The sequence below is a fragment of the Gymnoscopelus microlampas genome (genome assembly GCF_963454915.1).
Source record: "Gymnoscopelus microlampas genome assembly, chromosome: 19".
Lineage (NCBI taxonomy): Eukaryota > Metazoa > Chordata > Actinopteri > Myctophiformes > Myctophidae > Gymnoscopelus > Gymnoscopelus microlampas.
Window position 1 is genome coordinate 3,361,716 of NC_139956.1, and position 12,496 is coordinate 3,374,211.

The 12,496-nt window shown below is 42.6% G+C and overlaps 1 protein-coding gene across 1 annotated transcript; it reads right to left on the reverse strand.

Annotated features, from left to right (window-relative positions):
- Positions 1-527: 527 nt before the first annotated feature.
- LOC311035175 (lymphokine-activated killer T-cell-originated protein kinase homolog) lies at positions 528-1,419 on the reverse strand (the record flags this gene model as incomplete). The annotated part of the gene is made up of 2 exons (XM_084043254.1): positions 528-1,147; positions 1,407-1,419. 2 exons carry the CDS (start codon positions 1,417-1,419, stop codon positions 528-530), a joined length of 633 nt encoding a protein of 210 aa, XP_083899380.1.
- Positions 1,420-12,496: the final 11,077 nt, after the last annotated feature.

The following is a 12,496-nucleotide window of genomic DNA, read 5'->3' on the forward strand; positions in this document are numbered from 1 at the left end:
AGAGCTATTAGCGTAGAGTCATCTGAATATTTCAGAAGAAACTGATTTGACTCGCAGGTGTTACAGTCTGCCGTGTAAAGAGTAAACAATACAGGAGAGCTAATGCAACCTTGGGGTGCACCAACTCTGGTCCTGATGGGAGAGGAGAGTGTCTTGTTTACCTTTACATACTGAATTCTGTCAGTGAGGATAACACCAGCACTTACTAGTGTGAGCGGAGACTCTGTCCCTCCTTTCCCCCACCACCTATTCTATGAACTACCAATGACTATGGTGCCTTAGAACTCCTTTTGAGGAGTCTTTTGTTCTGTTTAGTTATAGTTATCGTTTGTTATTGGTTAGCCTGTTTAGTTTCTTGTGTTCCATTCTTTTGTTTATTCATTCATTCTAGTATTCTGTAATAGTATTAATTTGCTTTGTTATTTACTCCAAGTTCACTAAACGCATTGTATCCATTATTACTCTATTTCTGCCATTCTCGAGTAATAAATACAATTTAATACATCCAAGTGCTGTGGTTTCCATCATTATGTTGCGATCCTTAGACTAGACCTAAAGGGTCGTAACATAATTGGGGGCTCGTCCGGGATGTCCAGGTGAGGAATGTCCAGAGTGATCATCTCCCACAGGGTCAGGCCGTAGGAGAAGATGTCCGCCTTGTCTGTGATCACTCCCCCCTCCACCAGAGCCTCCTTAAGCTTCCATGGCTCCGTGCCGACAAACTCGGCCTTAGGGTCCGTCACTGTCATGTTCTCATCCAGCCAGAGAGACACGCCCACATCACAGATCTTGATGGTCTCGAAGTCTCCTTTGATGACCACGTTACATGACTTCATGTCACTGTGGAGCAGCTTTTTGTCATTGTGAAGGTACTGCAGGCCTCGAGCCACGTGCAGTGCCACCTTCTGGGTGGTGGCAGGAGGGAATGCACCCAGGCCCTGTTCCTTCCTCTTCTCAATGAGGTCATTGAGGGACTGCTCTCCTCCGTACTCCATGGCCAGGCATTTGGAGCCATCATTGGCCGTGACATGGGCACGGAAACCAACAATGTTTGGGTGAATGAGCTCCTTCAGGATCTTTGCCTCATCATTCAGTCGTTTCTGGTAAACCTTCAGCTGCCTGGTCGCACATTTGTGGTAATTGGGGGCTCGTCCAGTCCAGTTTGTGTGGTGGTTTGGGTCGGATCCAGGCCATTACACAAACTGGGTTCTCGGTTTGGCTGAAAAAAGACACACCAAAAAAAAAGTTTTTTTTCTCTTTTTCGTTAGGCTAATTAATTACTTTGGTTAAGCTAAGGCAATCATAATTGGTTAAAGTGAGTAGCAATAGTGGGGTGGTTGAGGGGTGAAAGGGGTGTATTTTGCTTTAAAAAACAAAAAGATTGGCAGGTAGTATATTGTACTAACGGGGTATAATCATGTCCTCTGGTCAGGTAGAAGTAGTACCAGTCCTCACTGATGAACACTTAAGCCAGTGCACAAAAGTAGAACTGATGGCCATAGCAAAAGATTACAAGATCTCTGTTTCGGCTGGGGCCCGAAAGGCAGAGATACAGGCCAGTGTGTCGCAGCGACTAAAGGAGAGGGGTATCCTGGAATCGTCAGAAGCAGCGGCGGTGAGTATATCTGGGGGTGTAGCTGGGGGGGAGCCAGACACTCTCTTGGCAGCCCCTGGAGGCCATGGGGATGCGGATCTCCATGGCTCAGACTCTGATTCCGAACCAGAACCGCCTGAAATGTCTGAGCAAAAACAACCAGTAGCTGAGGGGGATTTGGGTGATCTAGGAGTGGCCCTCCGCCTCCGAGAGGTGGAGCTCCAGATGAAGCGACTCGAGCTCCAAACCGCGGAGGTTAACCTCCAGCGGCAGAGCAAGGAGCTCGAGTTGTTTCATCTGCGGGTGAGGCTTGACTCTGACCGGTCACCTGCCTCTCAGCCTGTAGCTGCGACGGGATCCAGCCCCCTCCCTGAGCGCACTGAGCCTGTATTTGACATCACTAGGCATATTAACTTAGTGCCTCCCTTTAAGGAAAAGGAGATAGATTCCTATTTTCATGCATTTGAACGTATAGCAGCAACTGTGAAATGGCCCAGAAATATGTGGAGCTTATTGGTGCAGTGTAAATTAGTGGGCAAAGCCCAAGAGGTTTGTACTAGTCTATCTATTGACCAGAGTTTGGACTACGAAATTGTTAAGGCAACAATTCTTCGGGCGTATGAATTGGTCCCTGAGGCATATCGCCAAAAATGTAGAACTACTGAAAAAAATGCCAATCAAACTCACGTTGAATTTGCACAGGAGAAATGTGTGCAATTTCAAAAGTGGCGTAAAGCAAGCAAGGCATACAACTTTGACCAGCTCTGCGAGCTGATTCTGTTAGAGGAGTTTAAGTCATGTCTGCCAGAGAGAATTGTAGTGTACCTGAATGAGCGAAAAGTTGAAACTATCGCCAAGGCTGCAATTAGTGCAGATGAATTTGTGTTGGCTCACCGTCCAATTTTTCCATCCGGGCGGCGCGAAAGCGGCCCGAATGGAAAACCTGGGAAACATTACCACAAGAGAAGGTCCTCAAAAAGCCCGCCGCCCTCTGGTAATAGTAACAGTGCCTCTTCGGAGGATAGGGAATGCTACTATTGTCATGAGGAGGGGCATCTCATTTCCCGTTGCCCCGCGCTCGAGCGCAAAGACAAGCAGAGCTCCAATTTGGATAGTTAAATGAAAGAGAAAAATTGATTTGGTGTACAGGGCTGCTGTTTGCGCAGAGGAGGGTGGGGGTGGGTCACTCTGAGGCGCATGTAATGGGTTGGTTGTGTTTTTTAGTGAATTTGTGATGCATCACTGTTTTTGAATGTCCTTTTGTTTAGCTCCTGCCGTGTGTGCGCACACATGACAGGAGAACCGTAGCGTTCGTTGTTTCGTTGGGCCCCACTCAGTGATTGTGTATTCAATCGTCGGAAAGTCCCCTTTTGTTCACTTAGACTTATGACTTGAAGTTCGTGTCGTTTTGGTTTCTTATGTTCTGTGATTTTAAGCTTCTTTGGTGTGAATGGGGTATGGTGCATAGCGTATACGGATTATAGATTTTGTAGGCGGTACGCGGTATTGTGTGGTGCGCATTTCGTTTTACTATTTTAACATCCTGCAAGTTTCCCATTTGCAGCGTTGTTACTGCGCCCATATGTCAGCAGAATGTTTTTTTTTCTCCCACTCCCTTACATATTTTGAAATAGTACTCTTACTCTGATGGTTCTGGTAAAGTTGTCAAAATTCCTAAATTGTGACAGGGTATTGGGCCAGTCCTTCTACCCCCACGTACTAAAGTGGAATGTTGATGTTTTTTTTGTCTTGCCACTCAGGGTTGGTAAACACTCGTCACGGTCCATCTCAATAGGGTGGCAAATGGCGAGGCGTTTTTTTTTCCTCTCTCGTGGTTGCCGTTTTGCTATGTGATGTACCTGACCTATTCACATCTTTGGAGGTTAAAAGAGGCCAATCTTACCAACTAAGTGGTTGGCTGAGTTTGTGTCTATACTTTGTGTAAAAACCCATGTTGAAGAAGGCTTCTGGGGGAGGAAGTTCTCTCTAGGATGGGGGGTGTTACGGCCAGGGGGCCGTTGTTATTATTACTCTCCGCAGGAGAGTTTTGTTTTCACTTTCTAAATATGACACACCGATTGGTCAAGCCTCACGTGACACGTGACAATACGGTGAAATATTGTATAAATACATGGCGTCACTTTGGCAGTGTCTTTGCCACTGCCAAAGTGAGGTAAGACAGGAACCATCACGAAATGGCTGCATGGCTGATACATAATTAGCAAATAGGACAGATAGGACACTTATATAGACAGGAGGGATATGACACTTACACAGACGGATAGGACACTTATAGTACACAGACAGGACGGATAGGACACTTATACAGACAGGACGGATAGGACACTTATACAGACAGGACGGATAGGACACTTATACAGACAGGACGGATAGAACACTTACACAGACAGGACGGATAGGACACTTACATAGACAGTAGGGATATGACACTTACACAGACAGGACGGATAGGACACTTACAGTATACATATACAGACAGGACGGATAGGACACTTACAGTATACAGACAGGACGGATAGGACACTTACACACACAGGAGGGATAGGACACTTACATAGACAGGACGGATAGGACACTTATACAGACAAGACGGATAGGACACTTATACAGACGGATAGGACACTTATACAGACAGGACGGATCGGACACTTATACAGTATATAGACAGTGGACAGTTAGAACATAAGAATTAGAACATTCCCAACATTCCCAACACAAGTCTGGTAAGAGTGAGGTAAGACGGGAACAATCACGAAATGGTTGAGAAATGGCGGATACTGTAACAATTGGATAGGACACTTACACAGACAGGACGGATAGGACACTTACACAGACAGGACGGATAGGACACTTACATAGACAGGACGGATAGGACACTTATACAGACAGGAGGGATAGGACACTTATACAGACAGGACGGATAGGACACTTATACAGATAGAACATTCCCAACAGCGGAGAGTTGTGCTCCGAGGAGCACTTTTTCTAGTTAGTATTATTATTAGGTTATTATTTGTTAAGGTGCTGTCATATTTGTTTTCTATATTCCTTATAGTAGGCCTATTGCAACATAATGAGTGAGAGCGCTGGCCTGGGCGTTGGCTGATCTCACTCATTGACAATCTCAGTCATCCCGTGGCATGGGGGCGTGGCTTGACGACGGATCGGCACGTGGGGAGTGATCACCCCCACGGATTGGCCTGCTTGCTCCGTTTCCATGGTTACGACTGACAGACCGGCTGCAGATCTCCTACAAAGGCTCATTCGGATCTGACACTTGTTGGGGAAACACCAGCACTTACTAGTGTGAGCGGAGACTCTGTCCCTCCTTTCCCCTATGGTGCCTTAGAACTCCTCTTGAGGAGTCTTTTGTTCTGTTTAGTTATAGTTATCGTTTGTTATTGGTTAGCCTGTTTAATTTCTTGTGTTCCATTCTTTTGTTTATTCATTCATTCTAGTATTCTGTAATAGTATTCATTTGCTTTGTTATTTACTCCAAGTTCACTAAACGCATTGTATCCATTATTACTCTATTTCTGCCATTCTCGAGTAATAAATACAATTTAATACATCCAAGTGCTGTGGTTTCCATCATTATGTTGCGATCCTTAGACTAGACCTAAAGGGTCGTAACAGTCCTTGAAATTAAAATGGTTGAGAATCAATGCTAGAGACGTAAAAAATCTTCTCTTATGGAGGGTCCCTGGCTTATCTTTTCAAATGGGGGTCCGCGGGCTAATAAGTGTCAATTTGGGGGTCCCTGGCATGAAAAAGTTTGAGAACCACTGCTTTACAAGCTTAACTACAAAAGAGGATCAGCTCATTGCCATGTCCACAGACTCAGTCAAGAGGCACGTGTATGAAACACACAGTGCCTTGTGTAGTTCTGGGTGAGTTGTCAGGCACAATTCCCAGAGCTTACAGTAAAAGCTAAACGTATTTGGCAGCATTCTGTGACAGCAGCATTTTCATACCTGAAGAATATGTACAGCGCAAGGTTCGAGGCAGAAAATGACGTGAGACATGAGACTCCACTAGTGGTCCATGAGCCACTAGTCAGGGATCCAGTCACCGAAAATTTGAGAGGACCTGTGATATCATGCTATACTTTTTTTTTGTGTTTTTTCTATTAATTAATTTGGTCATTAAGGTCCACAGAATGAGAGGCCTGTTCTGCCGGAAAAATCGCGAAAAAAAGTTATGGCCATTTTTGTATAATGAAGCCTTTATTTTTTTGCCCATTTTCGCCTATTGTAAAAAACTAGGTTTCTTTTCTTAAAGGATTTTTTTTTTAAATCCCAGATCAGTGGTTACACACTGCTATCAGATCAGTACTCGGTGTTGTTGACCGATACGTAAGTTGTATGTATCGGAATCGGTATCGCAAAGGAACAAATAGTATGGGTACATCTCTCCGTATCCTGTGAGGATGGAATGGGCTAATCTAATTGAACAATTTCAGGGGGAATACCAGCTGTCCCTCTCAATTTGGACTAGTCTGTATTTTTGCTGAGATCTGATTGGCTCACACAGGTGAGAAAGAAAACATCTGTATCGTGCATGTTACATGTCATTATGAATGTGATTTTAACTCTGCCAGAGTGATAGTGTAATAATGTTACACCACTGCCAGAGAAAAAGAGCAATTTTTACTGTACCTTTTGAAAAGTCATGGAATATTCTCTCTTACCGCCGTCCTCGCGGTGATCGGCTGGTTACACGCACAGGGTTCCCTTAGTATTGGGGGAAAATTATTATCCGCTTGCGGTGGCGATCCATTGCACAGCTGTGGCCATTTCAATGAGGCTGGTTTTTGCCATAAAAGCAAGAGAAACGGAGATATGTCCGTTTCCCCGCAGGAAATAAACAGGAAGCAAATTAGCTGATAGTGCTGTCAAACAAGCCTATGAAGCTATATTATGATTTTAAACAATATGTAGTAGTGGGGGTCCCTGCTTCATCTGTCTCACAGCTAAGAGGTCCTTGGCCTGAAAAACTTTGAAGAGCCCAGCATTGCAGTATTGGTACTTTTACTTAAGTAAAGAATTTGAGTACTTTTTCCACCACTGAGCACTCCTGTTGTTCAAAGGTACAGCATCGAAACACAGTGAGTTACTGATCTAATCGTGATCAAGGGTCCAGCCTGACATATTTACATTGAAGCCGATACGGAGGAAAGACAGTTCATATGAATGGCCCGTATGGCGCTGTTTTACCCCTGCAGGTGTCAGAAAGAATATTCTCTCATTGTAAGCGGACAGGTTTTTGACGAACTTTAGACTAGATTTTCTTACCTTAATAAAAATGGTCATAAATACTATATGCTTCCAGTCGCTGGTTTAAAGTCTTCTTTCAATCATCATGATTTGCGTTTTGCTAAATTATGGTCCCATTTATTTCAAAATTGACGATAAAGTAGGCTATGCTCCAGGAGGGGCGGGATGATTTGATTGACAACCTACACAACCAATAGCATTCATTCCGATGGCCGACAGCTTGTGTTTTATTTCCTGCAGAGATCTCTACAACGGTTACATGGCGGCTTTCCGACATGTCGCCTTTCCGACGTTAACAAACCCTATACCTAACCCTCACCCTAACCCTAACCGCACGCGGAAGCCACTAGTCGGAGTGGCGAGATGTCGGCATAGAAGACGGTTACCCTCTACAACCACCCTGAGACCTTAGTCAGGGGATATTAAAAAAGTCTTGGAATAAATTCCTTACCAAAAAAAATCTTCACCAATGTGTTTGCAAAGGTGTCTAGTAACACATCTCACAAAGACTGAAATTACCCCTGCAGAATTTTTGACAGCTCCTTAAAGTTGGGGTACCCACCATAACCTTGGTTAAAAAAAATCCCCCCAAAAAATCAAATTTTAATTCTGTTTTAAGTAGCATGTGAGGTGTCAAACTAGGGTGTTTTTATGATTCTGAATCCATTGCAATCATTTGTTTTGCACCAAAACCACTCCTTGGGCTAAAAACGGCCTAATCTCAATGGGCTTTTTACACAAAAAGTATACATGGCTATGGCCGTTTTTAGCCCAAGGAGTGGTTTTGGTGCAAAACAAATGATTGCAATGGATTCAGAATCATCAGTTTAACCCCTCACATGCTACTTAAAACAGAATTAAATTTGGATTTTTTTTTTTTGATTTTTATTTAACCAAGGTTATGGTGGGTACCCCAACTTTAAGGAGCTGTCAAAAATTCTCCTAGGGATACTGAATTTCAGTCTTTGTGAGATGTGTTACTAGACACCTTTACAAACACATTGGTGAAGATTTTTTTTGGTAAGGAATTTATTCCAAGATTGGAAAATATTCTGCTAATATCCCCTGACTACCTGACTTGGTGCTCTGGTCCCCTTCTCTCAGCCATCAAAGCTGCATCGGAGTACTGTACTTAAGTACAATTTTAAGATATTTGTATTTTACTTGAGTTTTACTTGAATTTCCAATTTCCAATACCTTTACTTCTACTCCACTACATCTCAGAGGCAAATATTGTACTTTTACTCCACTACAATTATTTGAAAACTTTAGTTACTAGTTACTTTGTAGATGCAAATTATGATGTTATAGAACATACATTAACCACTTTAGCCCTATTTTATACACAGGCTAAAATGTTTGAAAATAGCAGATCTACAAGCTCACAACGCGTCGCATCGCGGCGCGTTGTGAGCTTGTAGATCTGCTATTTTCAAACATTTTAGTACTTTTACTTTTGGTACTTTAAGTACATTTTGATGCCAATACATCTGTACTTTTACTCAAGTACATTTTGAATTCTGCACTGTTACTTGTGACAGAGTATTTCTATATTGCAGTATTGGTACTTTTACTTAAGTGAAGAATTTGAGTACTTTCTCCACCACTGATCGGAGGCAGCCGAAAGCTGTTTATGAGGAGGAAAGGGCCCTGCTGGGCCCCGAATAAATACAATTTAATACATCCAAGTGCTGTGGTTTCCATCATTATGTTGCGATCCTTAGACTAGACCTAAAGGGTCGTAACAGTCCTTGAAATTAAAATGGTTGAGAATCAATGCTAGAGACGTAAAAAATCTTCTCTTATGGAGGGTCCCTGGCTTATCTTTTCAAATGGGGGTCCGCGGGCTAATAAGTGTCAATTTGGGGGTCCCTGGCATGAAAAAGTTTGAGAACCACTGCTTTACAAGCTTAACTACAAAAGAGGATCAGCTCATTGCCATGTCCACAGACTCAGTCAAGAGGCACGTGTATGAAACACACAGTGCCTTGTGTAGTTCTGGGTGAGTTGTCAGGCACAATTCCCAGAGCTTACAGTAAAAGCTAAACGTATTTGGCAGCATTCTGTGACAGCAGCATTTTCATACCTGAAGAATATGTACAGCGCAAGGTTCGAGGCAGAAAATGACGTGAGACATGAGACTCCACTAGTGGTCCATGAGCCACTAGTCAGGGATCCAGTCACCGAAAATTTGAGAGGACCTGTGATATCATGCTATACTTTTTTTTTGTGTTTTTTCTATTAATTAATTTGGTCATTAAGGTCCACAGAATGAGAGGCCTGTTCTGCCGGAAAAATCGCGAAAAAAAGTTATGGCCATTTTTGTATAATGAAGCCTTTATTTTTTTGCCCATTTTCGCCTATTGTAAAAAACTAGGTTTCTTTTCTTAAAGGATTTTTTTTTTAAATCCCAGATCAGTGGTTACACACTGCTATCAGATCAGTACTCGGTGTTGTTGACCGATACGTAAGTTGTATGTATCGGAATCGGTATCGCAAAGGAACAAATAGTATGGGTACATCTCTCCGTATCCTGCCTGTGAGGATGGAATGGGCTAATCTAATTGAACAATTTCAGGGGGAATACCAGCTGTCCCTCTCAATTTGGACTAGTCTGTATTTTTGCTGAGATCTGATTGGCTCACACAGGTGAGAAAGAAAACATCTGTATCGTGCATGTTACATGTCATTATGAATGTGATTTTAACTCTGCCAGAGTGATAGTGTAATAATGTTACACCACTGCCAGAGAAAAAGAGCAATTTTTACTGTACCTTTTGAAAAGTCATGGAATATTCTCTGTTACCGCCGTCCTCGCGGTGATCGGCTGGTTACACGCACAGGGTTCCCTTAGTATTGGGGGAAAATTATTATCCGCTTGCGGTGGCGATCCATTGCACAGCTGTGGCCATTTCAATGAGGCTGGTTTTTGCCATAAAAGCAAGAGAAACGGAGATATGTCCGTTTCCCCGCAGGAAATAAACAGGAAGCAAATTAGCTGATAGTGCTGTCAAACAAGCCTATGAAGCTATATTATGATTTTAAACAATATGTAGTAGTGGGGGTCCCTGCTTCATCTGTCTCACAGCTAAGAGGTCCTTGGCCTGAAAAACTTTGAAGAGCCCAGCATTGCAGTATTGGTACTTTTACTTAAGTAAAGAATTTGAGTACTTTTTCCACCACTGAGCACTCCTGTTGTTCAAAGGTACAGCATCGAAACACAGTGAGTTACTGATCTAATCGTGATCAAGGGTCCAGCCTGACATATTTACATTGAAGCCGATACGGAGGAAAGACAGTTCATATGAATGGCCCGTATGGCGCTGTTTTACCCCTGCAGGTGTCAGAAAGAATATTCTCTCATTGTAAGCGGACAGGTTTTTGACGAACTTTAGACTAGATTTTCTTACCTTAATAAAAATGGTCATAAATACTATATGCTTCCAGTCGCTGGTTTAAAGTCTTCTTTCAATCATCATGATTTGCGTTTTGCTAAATTATGGTCCCATTTATTTCAAAATTGACGATAAAGTAGGCTATGCTCCAGGAGGGGCGGGATGATTTGATTGACAACCTACACAACCAATAGCATTCATTCCGATGGCCGACAGCTTGTGTTTTATTTCCTGCAGAGATCTCTACAACGGTTACATGGCGGCTTTCCGACATGTCGCCTTTCCGACGTTAACAAACCCTATACCTAACCCTCACCCTAACCCTAACCGCACGCGGAAGCCACTAGTCGGAGTGGCGAGATGTCGGCATAGAAGACGGTTACCCTCTACAACCACCCTGAGACCTTAGTCAGGGGATATTAAAAAAGTCTTGGAATAAATTCCTTACCAAAAAAAATCTTCACCAATGTGTTTGCAAAGGTGTCTAGTAACACATCTCACAAAGACTGAAATTACCCCTGCAGAATTTTTGACAGCTCCTTAAAGTTGGGGTACCCACCATAACCTTGGTTAAAAAAAATCCCCCCAAAAAATCAAATTTTAATTCTGTTTTAAGTAGCATGTGAGGTGTCAAACTAGGGTGTTTTTATGATTCTGAATCCATTGCAATCATTTGTTTTGCACCAAAACCACTCCTTGGGCTAAAAACGGCCTAATCTCAATGGGCTTTTTACACAAAAAGTATACATGGCTATGGCCGTTTTTAGCCCAAGGAGTGGTTTTGGTGCAAAACAAATGATTGCAATGGATTCAGAATCATCAGTTTAACCCCTCACATGCTACTTAAAACAGAATTAAATTTGGATTTTTTTTTTTTGATTTTTATTTAACCAAGGTTATGGTGGGTACCCCAACTTTAAGGAGCTGTCAAAAATTCTCCTAGGGATACTGAATTTCAGTCTTTGTGAGATGTGTTACTAGACACCTTTACAAACACATTGGTGAAGATTTTTTTTGGTAAGGAATTTATTCCAAGATTGGAAAATATTCTGCTAATATCCCCTGACTACCTGACTTGGTGCTCTGGTCCCCTTCTCTCAGCCATCAAAGCTGCATCGGAGTACTGTACTTAAGTACAATTTTAAGATATTTGTATTTTACTTGAGTTTTACTTGAATTTCCAATTTCCAATACCTTTACTTCTACTCCACTACATCTCAGAGGCAAATATTGTACTTTTACTCCACTACAATTATTTGAAAACTTTAGTTACTAGTTACTTTGTAGATGCAAATTATGATGTTATAGAACATACATTAACCACTTTAGCCCTATTTTATACACAGGCTAAAATGTTTGAAAATAGCAGATCTACAAGCTCACAACGCGTCGCATCGCGGCGCGTTGTGAGCTTGTAGATCTGCTATTTTCAAACATTTTAGTACTTTTACTTTTGGTACTTTAAGTACATTTTGATGCCAATACATCTGTACTTTTACTCAAGTACATTTTGAATTCTGCACTGTTACTTGTGACAGAGTATTTCTATATTGCAGTATTGGTACTTTTACTTAAGTGAAGAATTTGAGTACTTTCTCCACCACTGATCGGAGGCAGCCGAAAGCTGTTTATGAGGAGGAAAGGGCCCTGCTGGGCCCCGAAGTAGCAAGCCAGGAGCCTGCCATTCAATAGGAAGGGGACTCTCATGACTAATTGGGAATGACGCAAGCTCAAGGCTGATCACCCTGTTGCTGGCCACCTTTGGCGAGGGTGTATAGTATCGAGGCTGAAACACCCCAAGAACCAAGGGAACACTACTGATGATGCGTCCCAAATTACAACCTATAACCCCAGTTCCATTACATCCACCATTCATCACTATCAACACTCTCATGTACAGTATGTGCCTGCACAAAGGAAATCTACATCTTATCCTTTGTTTCATAAACCCAACTCAATGTGTTTGACCCCAAAACACGGCAAAAGTATCAGATGTGTAAACTGATGTGTTTGATACTTGTAAGAAGCAGTGGTTTACTGTGGATTGTTCGACTGGTGGAGCGCTACGTCACGCTCACGTGCACACACGAGCGATTGAAATAGCCTCTTTTAGACCAGTGGGATATCTGAAAAATGTGATTGTTAGAGGCATTTTGGGGTAAAAGTGGGGTACCAGGCCATTTTACATTTCAAGGGTGCTGAATCTGAAA